Genomic DNA, 20,386 nt, shown 5'->3' with positions numbered 1-20,386 from the left:
ACAAATATTTTCTCCCATTCTGAGGGTTGTCTTTATGTCTTGTTTATGATTTCCTTTGCTGTGCAAAAGCTTTTACGTTTCATTAGGTCCCATTTGTTTATTTTTGTTTTTATTTCCATTACTCTAGGAAGTAGATCAAAAAAGATCTTGCTGTGATTTATGTTAAAGAGTGTCCTTCCTATGTTTTCCTCTAAGAGTTTTATAGTGTCCGGTCTTATATTTAGGTCTCTAATCCATTTTGAGTTTATTTTTGTGTATGGTGTTAGGGGGTGTTCTAATTCTTTTACATGTAGCTGTCCAGTTTTCCCAGCACCACTTATTGAAGAGATTGTCTTTTCTCCATTGTATATCCTTGCCTCCTTTGTCATAGATTAGTTGACCATAGGTGCATGGGTTTATCTCTGGGATTTCTATCCTGTTCCATTGATCTACATTTCTGTTTTTGTGACAGTACCATACTGTCTTGATTACAGTAGGTTTGTAGTATAGTCTGAAGTCAGGGAGTCTGAGTCCTCCAGCTCCACTTTTTTCCCTCAAGACTGCTTTGGCTATTTGGGGTCTTTTGTGTCTCCATACAAATTTTAAGATCTTTTTGTTCTAGTTCTGTAAAAAATGCCGTTGGTAATTTGATAGGGATTGCATTGAATCTGTAGATTGCTTTGGGTAGTATAGTCATTTTCACAATATTTATTCTTCCAATCCAAGAATATGGTATATCTCTCCATCTGTTGGTATCATCTTTAATTTCTTTCATCAGTGTCTTATAGTTTTCTGCATACAGGTCTTTTGTCTCCTTAGGTAGGTTTATTCCTAGGTATTTTATTCTTTTTGTTGCAATGGTAAATGGGAGTGTTCCCTTAATTTCTCTTTCAGATTTTTCATCCTTAGTGTATAGGAATGCAAGAGATTTCTGTGCATTAATTTTGTATCCTGCAACTTTACCAAATTCATTGATTAGCTCTAGAAGTTTTCTGGTGGCATCTTTATGATTCTCTAGGTATAGTATCATGTCACCTGCAAACAGTGACAGTTTTACTTCTTCTTTTCCAATTTGTATTCCTTTTATTTCTTTTTCTTCTCTGATTGCCGTGGCTAGGACTTCCAAAACTATGTTGAATAATAGTGGTCAGAGTGGACATCCTTATCTTGCTCCTGATCTTAGAGGAAATGGTTTCAGTTTTTCACCATTGAGAATGATGTTTGCTGTGGGTTTGTCATATATGGCCTTTATTATGTTGAGGTAGGTTCCCTTTGTGCCCACTTCCTGGAGAGTTTTTATCATAAATGGGTGTTGAATTTTGTCAAAAGCTTTTCTGCATCTATTTAGATGATCATATGGTTTTTCTCCTTCAATTTTTTAATATGGTGTATCACATTGATTGATTTGCATATACTGAAGAATCCTTGCATACCTGGGATAAATCCCACTTGATCATGGTGTATGATCCTTTTAATGTGTTGCTGGATTCTGTTTGCTGGTATTTTGTTGAGGATTTTTGCATCTATGTTCATGAGTGCTATTGGTCTGTAATTTTCTTTTTTTGTAGTGTCTTTGTCTGGTTTTGGTATCAGGGTGATGGTGGCCTCATAGAATGAGTTTGGGAGTGTTCCTTCCTCTGCAATTTTTTGGAAGAGTTTGAGAAGGATGGTTGTTATCTCTTCTCTATATGTTTGATAGAATTCACCTGTGAAGCCATCTATTCCTGGACTTTTGTTTGTTGGAAGATTTTTAAAGACAGTTTCAATTTCAGTGCTTGTGATTGGTCTGTTCATATTTTCTATTTCTTCCTGGTTCAGTCTTGAAGGTTATACCTTTCTAAGAATTTGTCCATTTCTTCTAGGTTGTCCATTTTATTGGCATAGAATTGCTTGTAGTAGTCTCTTAGGTTGCTTTGTATTTCTGCTGTAACTTCCCCTTTTTCATTTCTAATTTTATTGATTTGAGTCCTCTCCCTCTTTTTCTTGATGAGTCTGGCTCATGGTTTATCAATTTTGTTTATCTTCTCGAAGAACCAGCTTTTAGTTTTATTGATCTTTGCTATTGTTTTTTTTGTTTCTATTTCATTTATTTCTGCTCTCGTCTTTATGATTTCCCTCCTTCTACTAACTTTAGGTTTTGTTTGTTCTTCTTTCCCTAGTTCCTTTAGGTGTAAGGTTAGATTGTTTATTTGAGATTTTTCTTGTTTCTTGAGGTAGGCTTGTATAGCTATAAACTTCCCTCTTAGAACTGCTTCTGCTGCATCCCATAGGCTTTGGATCATTGTGTTTTCATTGTAATTTGTCTCTAGGTATTTTTTGATTCCCTCTTTGATTTCCTCAGTGATCTCTTGGTTATTTAGTAATGTATTGTTTAGCCTCCATGTGTTTGTACTTTTTACATATTTTTCCCTGTAATTGATTTCTAATCTCATAGTGTTGTGGTCAGAAAAGTTGCTTGATATGATTTCAATTTTCTTAAATTTACTGAGGCTTGATTTGTGACCCAAGATGTGAACTATCCTGGAGAATGTTCCATGCGCACTTGAGAAGAAAGTGTAATCTGCTGTTTTTGGATGGAATGTCCTATAAATATCAATTAAATCTATCTGGTCTGTTGTGTCATTTAAAGCTTGTGTTTCCTTATTAATTTTCTGTTTGGATGATCTGTCCATTGGTGTAATGAGATGTTAAAGTCCCCCACTATTATTCTGTTACTGTCAATTTCCTCTTTTAGAGCTCTTAGCAGTTGCCTTATGTATTGAGGTGCTCCTATGTTGGGTGCGTATATATTCATAATTGTTATATCTTCTTCTTGGATTGATCCCTTGATCATTATGTAGTGTCCTTCCTTGTCTCTTATAACATTCTTTATTTTAAGGTCTATTTTATCTGATATGAGTACTGCTACTCCAGCTTTCTTTTGATTTCCATTTGCACGGAATATCTTTTTCCATCCCCTCATTTTCAGTCTGTATGTGTCCCTAGGTCTGAAGTGGGTCTCTTGTAGACAGCATATATATGGGTCTGGTCTTTGTATCCATTCAGCGAGCCTGTGTCTTTTGGTTGGAGCATTTAATCGATTCATGTTTAGGGTAATTATTGATATGTATGTTCCTATTACCATTTTCTTAATTGTTATGGGTTTGTTTTTGTAGGTCCTTTTCTTCTCTTGTGTTTCCCACTTAGAGAAGTTCCTTTAGCCTTTGTTGTAGAGCTGGTTTGGTGGTGCTGAATTCTCTTAGCTTTTGCTTGTCTGTAAAGCTTTTGATTTCTCTGTCAAATCTGAATGAGATCCTTGCCAGGTAGAGTAATCTTGGTTGTAGGTTCTTCCCTTTCATCACTTTAAATATACCATGCCACTCCCTTCTGGCTTGTAGAGTTTCTGCTGAGAAATCAGCTGTTAACCTTATGCGAGTTCCCTTGTATGTTATTTGTCATTTTTCCCTTGTTGCTTTCAATAATTTTTCTTTGTCTTTAATTTTTGTCAATTTGATTACTATGTGTCTCGGTGTGTTTCTCCTTGGGTTTATTCTGCATGGGACTCTCTGAGCTTCCTGGACTTGGGTGGCTATTTCCTTGCCCATGTTAGGGAAGTTTTCAATTATACTCTCTTCAAATATTTTCTCGGGTCCTTTTCTCTCTCTTCTCCTTCTGGGACCCCTATAATGCAAATGTTGTTGCATTTAATGTTGTCCCAGAAGTCTCTTAGGCTGTCTTCATTTCTTTTCATTCTTTTTTCTTTATTCTGTTCCGTGGCAGTGAATTTCACCATTCTGCCTTCCAGGTCACTTATCCGTTCTTCTGCCTCAGTTATTCTGCTATTGATTCCTTCTAGTGTATTTTTCATTTCAGTGATTGTATTGTTCATCTCTGTTTGTTTCTTCTTTAATTCTTCTAGGTATTTATTCTTTAATTCTTCCAGGTCTTTGTTAAACATTTCTTGCATCTTCTCGATCTTTGCCTGCATTGTTTTTCCGAGGTCCTGGATCATCTTCACACATTATTCTGAATTCTTTTTCTGGAAGGTTGCCTATCTCCACTTCATTTAGTTGTTTTTCTGGGGTTTTATCTTGTTCCTTCATCTGGTACATAGCCCTCTGCCTTTTCATCTTGTCTATCTTTCTGTGAATGTGGTTTTTGCTCCACAGGCTGCAGGATTGTAGTTCTTCTTGCTTCTGCTGTCTGCCCTCTGGTGGATGAGGCTATCTAAGAGGCTTGTCCATAAAATGTTTTCTTAATTAAAAAAATTTTTTAATGAGTAGGAGTTTTCCAGGTGACAAAAAGCAGAAGGGCATGGATAGACTCAGGATGTGTGGGGTATATGGAGGGTAGAGGGCTAGTAGAAGAGAAGGGCATAAAATGAGCCTGTGAGTGTAGGGGAGGGGAGCTCCATCGGTCATGGGCACCTTGGAGAGACTACAGCTCATGCATCACTAAGCCTCCCTGCCTGATGCCTTGCATATACAAGGTCCTCCATAAATACTTAAATGCTTGGGAGATAAAATGTAGAGTTGGTGTAAGTATCATTCCTAGAGTTATTCTTTAGATCGTTAGAGAATATTTATTTTCTGTGTTTTTAATGCAGAGCTACCCAAGGGGGTCCAAAGACCAGAGCTAGTCAGAGAACTTTTATTACTGCTCCGTTATATATAAGTACAAAATTAAGAGTAAATGTTTAGAAACTTTCAATAATTTGAATTGCTTCAACATCCAAGCATTGGATCAGTGGATGTGTATTTTGCATACCTCCTTTATTTCATTTTTTAGTAATTTAATTTCTCATATATTTTATAAAAGTATTGATCCAGAGAAGAGTAGAGGGAAAAAATAGTCCTTCACCCTGAGTTTAAGACACATATTCTAGAGAACCGTGATGCACATATTTTTAAGGACTGAATGCCTGTAATAAATGCAGATATAACAGGTAATATGTTAATGGCAAAGATTCCTTAAAGAGTTCTTTTTTAAAAAAGATATTTTTGATGTATTGTACATCTACTGTATGCCAGGTATCATGCTAAGTGCTTCCATATATGTTAGCTCATTTGCACAAAAACCTTCTAGGCTTGGACTAATAATAATTATTATTATAGTTATATAATATTAATCTTATATATTAATAGGGCTATAATACCTATTAGTAAGGGTAATATAATATTAATATCATAACCCTATTAATAATATTTTGTATATAATGTAGTTTTATATTATACTATAATATATAATAATATTAATAGGATTATAATATTAATATTATATTAACCCTATTAGTATGTATTATAAACCTATAACTATAATACCCTATATTATAATATATTATCTAAAGCCCATATTATTCTGTATATTAATATATTATATTATTATGATAGAAATATTTTAACAATAGGGTTAATACAAATTAATATTATAGCCATCATAGTGACAATAATAGGAATAATTTATTATGATGATTACTGTTGCTGCCACAGAGGACTAACCGCGCTTCCCAAAGCCCCTCGCCTGAGGCAGGAAGAACACAAATGCTTTATTCCGCATGCAGCTGAGTGTAGCCTCCAGGCCTAGGAGGCACCCACACTCCTTTGCTCCCTATCATAGCAACTTGGGAGCAGCTACGCAGTCACAAGCCACCACCTTGAGCACCCTCACCTTCCTCATCTGGAACAGCTAACACCCTGGATCTTGTCCCTCGCAGGTCGCCATCCCCATGAGGTTCAACGGTAAATCTGGAGTGGAAGTGCGGCTGCCACATGACCTGGAGGATTTGAAAGGATACACTTCTCTTTCTTTGTTTCTCCAAAGACCTGAATCAACAGAAAGTGGGGGGACCGAGAATATGTTTGTGATGTACCTCGGAAATAAAGATGTAAGTATTGCTTTGACGTTCCTCTTGTTCTTAAAACAGAATATGGTTTTTGAGATGCGTGACACGACTGTGTCACTGCCAACGACACAGCAGGAGGAAATGCCGTCGCCTCTGGTGGCTCCACAGGGGGAATCTCCCGTCAATTACCGATTGTCCTTGGCTGGGGGATCGAGAGGCCTGGCCTGATGGGCCCGGCATGTAGGCACACATGTGTGTACACGTGAGCACGTCCACACCTGGGGTTGAAGATCAGTACCCCTCCCCTTACAACCAGGGCTGCAGTACCAAGGCTTCATGGAGATCAGAGTAGTTCTTCCTCATAGCGCTGGACTCTGTCCTCTTCTCAGGGAGCCCAGCCGCAGACCCTTCCACGTGTCTGGGGTGGTGACCATCTGTGAATGAGGCCTAGAGTGAAATGCAGCCTCTCCTGCCTCATTAGTGAGAAATACAGTTGCCCCATCTCTATAATTCTAAATTCTTTAAACCACCACTGTTACAGGCATTTCAAATAGTTTATTTTAGCTTTTAATCCCTCCTCTTAAAATACATCTCTTCTACCTAAGTGTCAGAGGAAAAGGTAATCACTGACTAGGTTATTCTACATGATTGGAAAAGAAATTCCTGAAACATGGTTCTCAGAAATTCTGGGAAATTAGGAAATGGTTGGCTGTCACTGTGGGCTTTGTATTTAAGGATTCCTAAAATCAGCACTATTACTGGTCACCCGTTCATGCTTCAAGGTATTGGGACTTTATTTGTAACTTTCTTATGACATGACTTTTTGCTTTGTATTACGGCAAAATGCCCATGACTGCTCCCTCAGCAAATGTATACCATATACCTACTAGGTACCATACCCTGTATTTATGATAAACAAAAATTTGTTTCCTGAATGTACTTAATGTACCCTTAAAACAGGTTAAAGTGGTAAATTTCATGTTGTTATATATTTTACCACAGTTTTCAAAAATTTGTTTTTACCTAAGGTGCTCACATTCTAACAGGGAAGTAAGGTACATACGTCGCTGACCGTGATAACACAGGGTGAACAGGCATGCCCAGAGTGTTGAGGGGACCTTGTATGGGGCTGGAATAACGTAAATGGTTTATCTCCTTTACCAGAACAAAATCGCATGGAGGCCTGAACCCGTATATGGTTCATCTTTACGTCAGGTGCTTGGCAAATATTTGCAGATTGAGAGAATGGAGGAGTGGATAAATGAGTGCCCTCATGATAACGAGAGCAAAAACAGTGCAGACATTGTCAATGAACTGTGCTGTCTGTATTATCTTATGCCAGGGTGCGCCTCATGCATTCTGTCTGCCCAGGGTGAACTGAATGAAAGCTGTTAGTTATTAGAAATGCGCTCTTTTGGGATGGGAAGTTGAGAGAATTCAGTATGTGAAGTGCTCTGAGGTGGCCTTTTTGTCTCCAGGCCTCCAGGGACTACATAGGCATGGCAGTCGTAGATGGCCAGCTCACGAGTGTCTACAACCTGGGAGAACGCGAGGCTGAACTCCAAGTAGGCCAGACCTTGACCAGGAGCGAAACTCAGGAGGCAGTTATGGACCGGGTGAAATTCCAGAGGTGCGAGTCTGATTGATTACTGCTCTTTGTTAATCTGACCTACACTCGCCAAACTTTCATTGTATGCATCGCTGAACCCCATTTTTAGTATTTTGGCTTTGATTTCTTTCATCTTCTCATAAATTTTTATATAACTTTATTATCTAATTTATTTTTAAACAGAATTTATCAGTTTGCAAGGCTTAATTACACCCGAAAAGCCACATCCAGTAAGCCAGAAGCACCTCAATTCCATGACATGGATAGTGGGGATAGCAACACACTCCTCGATTTAGACCCTGAAAATGTTGTATTTTACGTTGGAGGTTACCCATCTGATTTTAGAGTAAGTGTGAATGTTTTTTCACGGAATGAAAATATTTAAAATTTAATTTGGCATAATGATGTTTTAATCGGTTATATACAAAATGGATTTAACTGTGTATTCTTACAGGATATCCAGTGACAATGGCTAACACTCACTGAGTTCTTTTATGTGCAGTGATCTAGGCTTAAGTATATTAATTTAAACAAGCATCACTATCTTTCCTATTTCACAGATGAGGAAACTGAAACAGAGAGGTTGAATAACCTGCCCAAGATCAGACAGCTAGAAAATAGCAAAGCCAGAGTATCTGGCTCTAGGGTCCCCATGCTTACCCGCTATGTTATGTTGATGGTTAAAAGTGATAGAGTTATACTGTTTCCTGGTCAGCCTGTTCATTGTCCTTTGTTCAATTAGTGGAAGATTTTTTGGTTTTGTTTTTTTTAGCTTCCTAGTAGACTGAGATTCCCTCCATACAAAGGTTGTATTGAATTAGATGACCTCAATGAAAATGTTCTGAGCTTGTACAACTTCAAAAAGACTTTCAATCTCAACACGACAAAAGTGGAGCCTTGTAGAAGGTAAATAAAACCTATAAGCTGGTGTCTCTTTGTGATTTCGGTAGCTTGCAGTTATATTACATAAAATATGTGTAATTGTTATTTAAGGAATATAAATTAAATAAGAAAAAGTCTTTTCCTTATTTGTATAAAATATTAGATTATAGAATTTTCTCGATTTTGAAAAAATAAATCTTTCTTCAATTTTTGGTGCCTCCTACCACAAAATATTCAGCCTTCGTTGGTACCTGATTTAGGCACAGACTATTTATTTACTGTAAACTTCAAAAAAAAAATCGTGGTCCCTAAAGTACACCATGACTTTGCCATATGAACCTATTTGAAAGTTGCTGCCTTGAGCTCCTGACCTACCCTATAGTTTAAAAGATTTGGAAGATTCTAATACGAGACAGACTGAGTATTTACTCCTCAGAACAAAATTATATTTCAAGTTAATAATTTCTTATATTGCAAGGTCTTCAGCTGCGGGGCCACATCTTCCTAAGTAGACATTTTCAAAAGGGAATCCTGAATAGTATCTCTAGGGTTGAGCTAGGGTTTGATCATCATAGAGTGTAAGGGCACATCCAGGAGAAATAGCAGGCTGTGGTGACCTAAATGGGAAGAAAATCCAAAAAAGAGGGAATATATGTATACGTATAGCTGATTCACTTTGCTGTACAGTAGAAACTAACACAACATTATAAAGCAACTATACTCCAACAAAAATTTTTTTAAAAAAGATGTTTCCTCTTCTTTAACAAAATCATGACAACTCGATTGCATGGGCTTTGCTCCCTTTTTCCTCTCGTATTAATAAGAACACTTTCCTGGCAGTCCTTTGCTGCTGTGCTCTAACTTACGATGATTGGTGTTCACAGGAGAAAGGAAGAATCAGACAAAAATTATTTTGAAGGTACAGGCTATGCTCGAGTTCCAACTCAACCAAATGCTCCCTTCCCAACCTTTGGACAGACAATTCAGACCACCGTGGATAGAGGTTTGCTGTTCTTTGCAGAAAACCAGGTAATCTATAACAAGCATCCAGATACTACCAAATATGTCCATTCATTTGAGCAATTTGGGGGTAACTGGGTTATTACAAACAACCAACGGATCTGAAAAACAATGTGCAAATGTTAGCTGCATCCTTTCCCTTGACCCAATTCTACTTTCTTTGCCTGTGCGAGTGTGTGTTTTAGTAAGGCAAGTAATCCGTAACTTGAGAAGATGCCACCAAAATGTGGGAGAAATTGCCCCTTTCCCATTCTTTTGTGTTGTCAGTTTTATTCTTTGAAAACTACTATCTGCCTAGTAATCTGCTTATTTTCTGCCTAAAAAACGTTAAGACCTCCTGGGGTCTCTGAAAGCTAGACTGTTTGACCTCCTGCTGTTTGATTCTTGGTCGGACTGTTTCCAGGCTGTATGGGATTTTGTCTCTGTCTGACCCTTGACTTGCCAGGTCTAGGAAGCTTCTCTGTTTTCAAGCAGCTGAGGTTCCTAGAGGCCATACTTAAGTCTCCTAGTTTAGAAAGGGCCAAAAGTGACCATCTATGAGTGATCGTCAGCGCCATCTGCTGGTAGATGGTGCTGGACTTAACCTCTCCTGAGAGCAGAGTGCTTCTGTAGCTGCTGCGTAGGTAGTATTTGTGGAGAAATGTGGATCAGCCCGAGGGATCTCCCATCTGAGAATGTAGGATTGGTGTGGAGCTTGGGATTTTACCAGACCCTTCTGTCTGGGGTAGGGACACAGACCTGGTCCAACTCTCCTCTCTGGGGTTGGTCTGGACCCCTCAGGAGATTCCAAGGCTGAACCAGTTCTGATGGTTTGGGGAGGTCCTGACTGCCTGAAGAATGCAGAGAGCTGAGCAGTCAGACAGCATCTTCAGAGCAAGGCAGTTGTTTTCCAGAACAAGGTCTTCTTTGTATTACATTTCGAAGTTCTGGGAGACTAAGAACCAGAAATACTACTTATAGTAGAAGAAAACTTATGAAATGCCATTAGTAACCAGATAAGAGAAAATTATCTCCAGTGCTGCTGTTAAGTAGGATGCTATTCTATTATTTATGAGTGTGATGAACCCTCACTGGCTTCTAAGAGCAAGGTTTAGGATCCAGATAAGGACTGATTTTCCTTTCAGGTAAGGACTCTGGAAGTAGACTTCAAAGAGAGTTTCATCAGGAAACTGTGTAAGAGCCAACTTTCCAGTCCTATACCAGACATTCCTCAGCTTACCCTTCCACTAAGGAAATGGTTGGCTCAAGTATGTGCCTTACACCGTGATGGGGATGCAATTATGACCCCTAGTAGGTTTGTGGCTGGCTCAGCAAGGTGATTAGTGACGAGAGAGAGAGAGAAAGAAGAGAACAGGGTGAAGGGCAGAGAGACAGGCTTGGGAGTCACGTAGAACATAAGTTCTGTTAGAGATATTCTGAATTTGAGATATCTGTGAGGCATGCAAGCAATAGCAATTAGGCAATCAGATGTACAGACCTGGCCCTGAAAAGACAGGTCTAGGCTGGAGAAAAATATTTGGGCTCATGGGCACACCTGGATTGGAACCACAGAAGTGACTGTGATTGCCAAGGCAAAGAGAGTAGTGGGAGGGAAGAGGCCCTATTTGGGGTCCCCAAGGAACACTTAAGTGAAAGCTAGAGGAGACATAGGAGTATGTCAGAAAACACATGGTGGAAAATGTTTGGAGTTTGAGGAAGACCCTACCTCTCTCCAACAGGTAGCAGTCATATTTTCAAATGATATTAATGATCTGTAGCTTTTCAGTTTCCATTTTTACATGCTGGTTATAGATTGTTATAAAACAAAATCGTGACAATAGCTAGCATTTATTGTTTCCTTCCTGTGTGCCAAGCACTGTATATGATGTGTAACATGATTTGCAAGATTTAACCGTCATACCTGTCCTCGGAGTTGGATATTACAGCACTATTGTTCCTTCGGACTAAAGAGGCAGCTGAAGCTGCGAGCAGTCTGGAATTTGAGAGCATCCCTGGTTCCAGCGTTCTAGCTCTTCCCCGAGTCTTATGGTAATCTACATTGTTTCCGTGCTCTAGGATCGCTTCATATCTCTAAATATAGAAGATGGCAGTCTCATGGTGCGATACAAACTGAATTCAGAGCAACCAAAAGAAAAAGGAATTAGAGGCATCATAAACGACGGGAAAGATCATTTGGTATATCCTTCGAGTCTGTTTATTTGGATTGTTAAATGTTCTCAGTCCTTTAAGTCAGTGCTCAGAACCCTTTTCTATTACCAGATGAACTTATAGTTATTAACTGAGAGACACGTCCTTTTAAAATCTGAACATTTGGGGCATGAAATATGTAACATCTGTGTGGCACAGATAAAACATGATTAATTTCAAATGCAAACATTTTGGGAATTCCCTGGTGGTCCAGTGGTTAGGACTCTGCGCTTTCACTGCCGAGGGCACAGTTTTGATCCCTGGTCAAAGAACTAAGATCCCGCAAGCCGCGTGGCACAGCCAAAAATAACAAAATTAAAAAAAAAAAAAAAAAGCAAACATTTCTATTTAAGTGTTTTAATAATTTTATGCAAATGAGCTACTTCTCAGAGCGCATGTATATATACCATGTATATAAATGAACCTGAAGGAAGGCAAACACATAATAACTCTGAACCACTGTGAATAGGATTCTTTTATTTCTCATTGCTTGCTGATTCATCTCTCCTTTATTTCAGATTCTGATCAAAATTGGAAAAGCCCAAAAACTTATGCGGATAAACGTGGACTCTCAAAGCATTAAAATTGAAGGTGATATACTTGATTTCAGCACATATTATCTGGGAGGAATTCCAATTTCAATCAGGGAAAGGTAAGATGAGTTTTTTCTTTTAAAGAAGCAGATCACCTCTCAAGAGTTATGATTGCTACCGATTAGTCTACCTTTTTTTTTTTTAACGTAGATTTTATTTATTTATTTTTGGCTGTGTTGGGTCTTCGTTGCTGCGTGTGGGCTTTCTCTAGTTGCGGCGAGCGGGGGCTACTCTTTCTTGCGGTGCGCAGGGTTCTCATTGTGGTGGCTTCTCTTGCTGCAGAGCACAGGCTCTAGGTGCGCGGGCTTCAGTAGCTGCGGTGCGTGGGCTCAGTAGTTGTGGCTCACGGGCTTAGTTACTCTGTGGCATGTGGGATCTTCCCTGGCTTGAACCCAAGTCCCCTGCACTGGCAGGTGGATTCTTAACCACAGCGCCACCAGGGAAGTGGTAGGGTCTACCTTTTTAAAATTCTAGCAAAAAGCAAACACAAAGAATTAACTTTTCAGTATTAACAGTGTTAGCCAACAGAGTAAAACAGGCTGTGAATACTGGATAACTGGACTGGCCATTCGAAAGAGGCTGGGTGGGGGGGGCGGGGGGGGGAATTGTGTGCCACCCCCCCATTGTCATTCCTGGGAGGAGAGAATCCATGAGGAGTAGGCTTGGTGTTGACAACACTGCCAGTAAGAACAGGGGCTGTGGCCTGGGGCCCTTGGAGACACAGAGGAGAGAGCAGGTAGCCCCTGGCCTGACAGGCGGCCCTGGACACTGAAAGCTGGGGCCACTCCTTCAGGAAGTACCTCCTAGGATGGAAGGCACATCTGTATCACCTGCCCCCTTACGTTTATTGAGCATGGACTAGGGGCCTAACTGTTTCTCGGATGAATGAATACATGAATGAATTAAATTAATTTGAATGGAAGTAAAGCTTAGCCTGAATGAGAAAAACGAACACCATTTTGAGGTACACTTAAAAATAACTTTTACATTTTATTAATATGTTTGCATCCTACAGAAAAGGCTTTTAGATAGCTGACAATGATGTGTGTGGTACAGCCTCATGACTAAGCTAAGAGCACTCCCAAAACGTTTGGTGATGATTACTTTTATACAAGATCTGAGGCGAGTTAACTCTCTTGCTGTTATTAGTCAGTTGGAAGAGCACTGGGTGTGATGTATGAGGCCTTGTGCAAAGGCGGTCTTTCTTCTCAATTCCTTACATATTTGAGCAGCTGTCCAGCCTCAGGATGGAGGCGCTAATCTTTGTGTTACAGTTGTTAGGGGTTGCCCCCCAAGACAGAAATATGGGTGAGAGAGTTCAGCACTTTGATAGAGTTTGGGAGTGAGTATCTTTACTCCCTAGATTCCTTGGAGTGGAAGGGACCGTGCAGATCGTGGTATGTAACCTCTGAACTTTAATGAAGAAATTGAAAGCCAAAGAGGTGATATTAATATTTAATATTATCAGTGTTAAATAGCAATTCAACCGTGAATAGCTAGTTATGAATGGCCAATAATCTTGGTTTTATTCAATTAAGTGTAATAAATAGGGTAACCTCAGGTAGCACCATGGCACGCATCTGAGGCTATCAGTTATTTGTTCATTATACAAGCGCTCACTGGGTGTCTAGTGACGGTCAGGCAGTGTGGTCGGTGTTGGGATGACAACAGCGAACAGGGCAGAGCCTCAAGTATAGCGGAAGGGAGACAGTAGAATGAGGCCGGTGCCATCAGAGGGGAAGCTCAGGGTGATAGAGGGCCCGGGCAGGGAATCCACCCAGTTGGGGTATCAGGAAAGTGGTCTCTGGCTAGACCTGAAAGACGCTGACATATGAAAATCACCATATGTGAGGAGATAAGAACTGGAGAAAGTGTGAACTCTCAAGAGGACACCATGAAGCAGGCCAGGGTTGCCACCCATGGCTGGTGTGGGAAGCAGGGACCAGACCACAGAGGATCTTGAAAGTCACAGTAAGGAGCCATTGGGGGCTTCAGCAGAGAAAGGACATGATCAGATTTGGGTTTTCAGTAGCTTGTTCTGGTGCAGGGAGGAGATTGGATTAAGAGGGGAAAGGCAGAGGCAGGTAGAAAGGTTGGAAGATGAGTGTAACAGAGGTGAGAGAGGCGGGTGGCCTGACCACAGAAATGACAGCGCAGATGGGGAAAAGGAAGTGGAGTCCCAATATACTTAGGGCAGTGGATGGGCAGTGCTAAATGGTTGCTTGGGTTCGGGGAGCACTCAAGAGGGACACCTGGGCTTTGATCTAGCGCTTGGACAGATGGCCAGCACCAGCAGAGAAACAGGGCGGTGAGTTCAGTCTTAGGCCCAGGAGACAGCAGGTGGAGATGCCCAGAAGGGTTGGACAGAAGGCCTGGACCTTTGCAGAGAAGACCGGGCTGGAGAAAGGATGAACAAAGCTTGGGAACAGGTGGCCATTGAGATTAGACGGGCAGGTGGGCTCCCAGAGCCGTGAGGGATTCTCAGCGGCGATACGAGAGCCACTGGTTGGTGGTTTGCCTCCGTGCGGTGTCAGCAGAAGGTCCGCAGACAGCAATGTGGGTGCCAACCAAGCAAGGTTTCCTAGAGAAAAGTAGTGGGTGAGGATCCAAAGAAAAGGTTCTAGTTTCGGCTCAGCCACCAAATAGCGGGGTGACCTTGGGTTAAGTCAACACTCAGCCTTTCTTTGACTTTTTATCTCTGTCCATTAAAGAAATACACGTGGATATCGTTACACATGTATGTACAGATAGACATATAGAAGCTTCCCAGTCATTTGTTTTAAGGTCTTCCAAACAGGGACTGTTTCCATTTTCTGGGCAAGTTTATACTTCGATTATTGATGCAAACCACAATGACATGGAACATACAGGAGATAGAGGCCAATTGAAAGATGTCCCTGAGCTTTTACTCTCTCATAAGCAACACGCTGAACAGTATTCAGCTGTTTCTGGCCCTGCTTCATCCCTCTGGTGCTGTCCTTGACGGTTCAGAGTCCTGAGAACCCCCTCTGACGTGGGTCACAGAGGATTTCTCCTGAGAACCCAGCAGTTCTTTCAAAGGAGGGAGACGCCCCGACCCCTGGCGTTAGTGGAAGACAGTCAGTGCTTGAACCTGATGTGGAGAGAAGCAAGCCTCGTGTCATCTCTAAATACAGTCGCTTTGACAAGAGAGCTTGTGGGTGTGGTGTTTTCTCCTCTCTCCCTGTAGTGTACCTTCTGGGAATGGGGACCCAGATCTTGGAATGACTTGTTCAGGATTACAGTCAGAAGTCACAATCTCTTAATCCCATCTGCTTCCCATGAGAAGAGGAAATCCTCCCTAATAATGCCAGAGGGCCTCAGACCAACAAGAAATACTTCCTGCGGACCTACCTCATTGCATCACAGAGTATAATAATATAACATTAAAATGAAAATGATTCAAAAAGTAAACATCAGGCAGGGATCTGTTGGGCATTTACTAATACCCAACATGGAGTTTGGGATTAGATTTCGCTCTTATGCTCTCTGAGATCAGCCCACGGCAGGTTGGACCTGGCTAAGCCTTTGTGAACCGATTGGCCCATGGTGTGTACACATACCCCAGCGTACTAACCCATTCATACCACAACCTACACTCCTCCGCAGTCATGGTCCTCTAGCAAGTGTGCTCAGAGCCAGAATCCTGGAGCAAACGTGGAACTCTAGGCCCTCAGACGAGCCAGAGTAACAAGAACACCTCCAAAAATAGTGGAAATAAATCTTTCCTCTTAACACCTCTGCTGTAGATAACTGTTCTTTAAAGCAAGAGTCGGGATCATTCCAGTGCTGTGGGTACACAACTGTATAAGCGTAGAGAGCAAGGGCTTCAGGTCACACAAGTTTGTGTGACACGCTGACCACGCAGATACCAATGCTGCCCACTTCCTGCTGTATGACTTCGTGCAAGTCCCTTAACCTTCCCAAGCCTCCTTGTACATCTGTGATGTGGGCATAGTGATGGTCTATCTCTGAGAGTGGTTGTGAGATTCAGAGTAAAGGAGTTAGCACAGTGCCTGGCACATGGTAAGTGCTTAATAATGTCAGGTAAGAAAATATCTCCCTCGAAAGGTTGTTGTGAGGATCAGATAATAGTGCCTTGCACAAAACAGGTGCTCCATATCTGTCGGTGGCCTTTCTTTCCCCTTTACTCTTCTGCCACCTTATTCTTCCTCCAACCTATGCTTTACAGAAAAAAGGAATCAGGAGATGCTGATGAGTCTAAAACATGCTGAAACCCGAGAGAGAATGCATCTAAATATATGTATAAATAGACAAGCTCCAGCAATGAACTTTTCTCCTTTCCTGAGGCAGGAAGCCAACTTTATAAAATAATCAAGCTCGTGCTGTAATGCCAGTGAGGATTCATTTCTTCCTCTTCCTTTTAATGAAATTTAATTTTATGCATATTACATGTAGCTCAGCTCTTTACAATGAATTGAATAAAAATGAAGGCAGACCCCTTTCCATTTAGAAAAGTGAGCTGCTTTAGGGATTTATAATGCAGTCAGCTTTGTGTTTCTCTTAGTACATCATTTGCTTAAGAAACACAAATATTTGCCCGGACTTCAGTCATTTCACGTATGTGAATGTTTTTATGTGACGTCAGCTCCCAAAGTCAAATCAAAGGGGAAATGTCAAAGCAGCCACGTAGCAAGAGCTGCTTTAGAAATTGCTTTGTTATAATGATGCGCTGATGTGGGGATAGTTACAGACTATGCCGTCTCACGCTGAGTCCTTTCTCTGTACCGGCTACCACTTGAGTGTGTTAACGCGTAATATCTCATTTAAACTCAGGACAACCCTGGGAAGCAGATTACCACACGCACATTGTATAAACGAGGAAACAGAAGCACAGAGAAGGCGGGAGGGACAGGCCTCGAACCCATGCAGCCTGGCTCCAGAGTCCGTGGCTCCAGAGCAGCCCCTCTTAGAAGCCCCTCCTGAGTGCATGTTCATGACCACATGCCATGGAGGGTTCCAAGCACTTCCCGGATGTTAACTTGTTTAATCCTCACAATGACCTCTTGCCCAGCTTGCACAGTTAGGAGGTGGTGGATACAGCATACGAGGCCAGACAGTGCTTTCCATTGTTCCAGCTTGGCGCTGATTAAATACCAAGCCGCACTTTTCATAATTGACTAGGACCAAAAAGTAACAGTTTGTTTCTTCTGCGTTTACAGCGGCTGACTTCAACGTGGACAGGAAAAAAAGAGCAAAGAGTTTTCTACAGTATTTCTGGCTCTTATAAGTTACTTATTAGGTTATTAATATTGAATATATATTTATGGTATATTACATTATTAATATACTTTTAATTCATGATGCGTTACCATGACTCGGGAGGGGATGGAGGAGCAATTCCAGATATTGTACATCTTCTGTACCTTTTGGGGACGCTGGCCATTCTTCTGTCAACGTTGTTGTGTTCACTTTTAAAGCTGAGAATGCAAATCACACAGAAAGGAAATAGATTTCCCTAGCATCACAAAACAAGTAGCATTCTAGACATCCCACGAGAAGAGATAAGCGTAAAACATGTACTTGTTCGTGGGTGACAAGTAGTAGGGAATGAGTGCCGTGTTTCAGCTCCAGTTCCCCGTCAAGCCTGCTGTGGTCCATCTCTCCCGTTTTCTCGAATCCCACATCAGGTTTAACATTTCCACACCTGCTTTCCGAGGCTGCGTGAAAAACCTGAAGAAGACCACTGGTGTCGTTAGACTGAATGATACTGTGGGCGTAACAAAAAAGTGCTCGGAAGACTGGAAGGTAAGTGAAGAGTTCCAAACCTCGCAAAGGAATGCTCCCCAGCTAACCCGTGCTTGGCATTCGTTAACACACCAACTTTTGACGTTTTCTGGTAGCACACGGTGTTACTGTGAACTGGTTCATTTATTACACTCCCCACGTACTTGCAAAACCTCTTCAGGCTTGCATATTAAATTTGTAGGAAAGTAGGAATACCAGCTGTACACACAAAAACGTACAGATGATTGGTAAATTATCGTGCAGACAAGCAGACTATTTCTTCCCATGGGTCGCATGGATCGGTTCAAGTGAGGTGACAGAGGTTAAGATACTGTATTTCAGCCATGACATGATTACAGTGCCGGTAATTTATTCCGTGTTTTCGTTTCAGCTCGTGCGATCTGCCTCATTCTCCAGGGGAGGACAGTTGAGCTTCACCAATTTGGACTTCCCGTTGCCCAGCCACTTCCAGGCCTCCTTTGGGTTTCAGACCTTTCAACCCAGTGGCATCTTATTAAATCATCAGACAGGGGTATGAAATATTGTATGAATACTGAACAAGATTTAAACCTGACTCAAGGTTTGATGTCAAAAACGATAGAGGGGTTTTGAAGGTAAATTTGTGAGGCATTTTATCTATCCTCACACAGTAAATGCTATTGTGGATTTCAAACATGGAAGCTGTTGCCCATCCTGGGGTAGGTCCTAAAAGAAATCAGGCTTAGAAAATACATTATAGTTCACAGAATTGAATTTGTGTGTATTCATGAACTCATTTTCATTCTTTTAGGTATATTTTGTGAGTGAAGGTGAATTAGAACTGTTATAAGTAATAATGTAGCTTTAATCTTTAGATCTAAGAAAAAAATCAGAATGTACCCCCATCATTCCTTTGTTATTCCACACAAGGTAGCTCTTCAGATTCCTTTTTTAGCAGCAGCAGCTAGTTGGACAATATTTACATCGGTGAATGGGAGAGAGTAAGGTCCTTTGCTCTTTGTTCCTGTACAACAAGCCACAGAGATTCTATAACCTAAGAGGATTTAGCCGGTGTGGTCATGTAGGCGTAAAAGTCAGCTAATACTCAGAAATCGCCTAGCGGAACGAGTGGGATTTTAAAATAGAAGTAGAAGTAGGACACTGTTCTTCTTGGATTTGTTTCTTCAGGATTGCCAGCACAACGGACAACTAGTGTATGTTGAAAGGAAGGACGTAGCTGCCTCTGTGGTTATGTCGTAGTAGAACGCTTCTCCTCTCTTGCTATCTTTGTTCATCAGCAGTTCGAGATCTTTTTTTAAAAACAAAACACATACCGTATGCTAACACATATATATGGAATTTAAGAAAAGAAAATGTCATGAAGAACCTAGGGGTAAGACAGGAATAAAGACACAGACCTACTAGAGAATGGACTTGAGGATGTGGGGAGGGGGAAGGGTAAGCTGTGACAAAGCGAGAGAGTGGCATGGACATATATACACTACCAAACGTAAAACAGATAGCTAGTGGGAAGCAGCCGCATAGCACATGGAGATCAGCTCGGTGCTTTGTGACCACCTAGAGGGGTGGGATAGGGAGGGTGGGAGGGAGGGAGACGCAAGAGGGAAGAGATATGGGAACATATGTATATGTATAACTGATTCACTTTGTTATAAAGCAGAAACTAACACACCATTGTAAAGCAATTATACTCCAATAGAGATGTAAAAAAAAAAAAATACCCCTGAAAAAGCACATGCCGACATTTAGATTGTGAGAGTGGCTTTTCCATCAGAGCAGGATGTTTGGACCCAGCTCTTTTGACACACACTCCTTGTTTCCTCTACCAAGAGTGGGGACACTTAGTACCCAATATACAAAATGGTCCAAAACAGGGGGAAGAATGGGCTTAACAAAAGATGAGATCACTCCTGGACAATGCAGGAACCCTTCAAATATCCTAGGAACACTGCCCTCAACTTCTTAATGGATTAGCTAAGGAATACATTTCAATTAGCCTTCTTTTATCCAGTTTATAATGAATATTGCCAATTGAAAAAAAATCAACATAAAGTGAAATTGACAATGGCTACGACCACACACTATAAAAATTGTTTTAGGCTAAAAGCTCACTGACAAATCACATCTGGTTGAAAACTGCAAAAATTGTACCTGGTAGGAAAAAAAATGAACAAAATTAAAATGACAACTGCTAAAACTACACACATTTTTAAAAATTAAGAATTGACAGAAAGAATCAAATCATCTTGCCAAAATTTGGATCTTCAGAGTTTGACCTTGGAAAATTGAACCTCCTAGAAATTAGGATCTGAAAGTAAAAAATTCACGACTGAAGAGAAGCTATCGTTGTAATCATCTATGAAAATAAATTGATGAATCAAGTCTTTGTTGTAAAAATGTATTCAGAGGAACATCGATGCTGACGAAAATAACTTCAGCAAAATGATAGTGAAAATAGGAACATTTAGAAATATTTTAACTGTTTTGTATAATTGATGGAGAAATTAAGGGACTTCCCTGGTGGTCCAG

The 20,386-nt window shown here is 40.8% G+C and overlaps 1 protein-coding gene across 1 annotated transcript in view; it reads left to right on the top strand.

Annotated features, from left to right (window-relative positions):
- The window catches only part of LAMA3 (laminin subunit alpha 3), a 241,953-nt gene that overhangs the window by 200,927 nt on the left and 20,640 nt on the right, over nt 1-20,386 (top strand). Inside the window, exons 56-64 of the mRNA XM_079943103.1 lie at nt 5,672-5,842; nt 7,279-7,430; nt 7,593-7,755; nt 8,182-8,315; nt 9,176-9,320; nt 11,367-11,486; nt 12,017-12,150; nt 17,761-17,878; nt 18,249-18,389. Coding sequence (XP_079799229.1) covers nt 5,672-5,842; nt 7,279-7,430; nt 7,593-7,755; nt 8,182-8,315; nt 9,176-9,320; nt 11,367-11,486; nt 12,017-12,150; nt 17,761-17,878; nt 18,249-18,389 — 1,278 coding nt within the window. The remainder of the gene's footprint in view (nt 1-5,671; nt 5,843-7,278; nt 7,431-7,592; nt 7,756-8,181; nt 8,316-9,175; nt 9,321-11,366; nt 11,487-12,016; nt 12,151-17,760; nt 17,879-18,248; nt 18,390-20,386) is intronic.

Source organism: Stenella coeruleoalba, assembly GCF_951394435.1.
Source record: "Stenella coeruleoalba genome assembly, chromosome: 14".
In the NCBI taxonomy this organism is placed as follows: Eukaryota; Metazoa; Chordata; class Mammalia; order Artiodactyla; family Delphinidae; genus Stenella; species Stenella coeruleoalba.
Note: the sequence above shows the minus strand (reverse complement) of the source record. Positions and strands in the feature narration are given on the sequence as shown.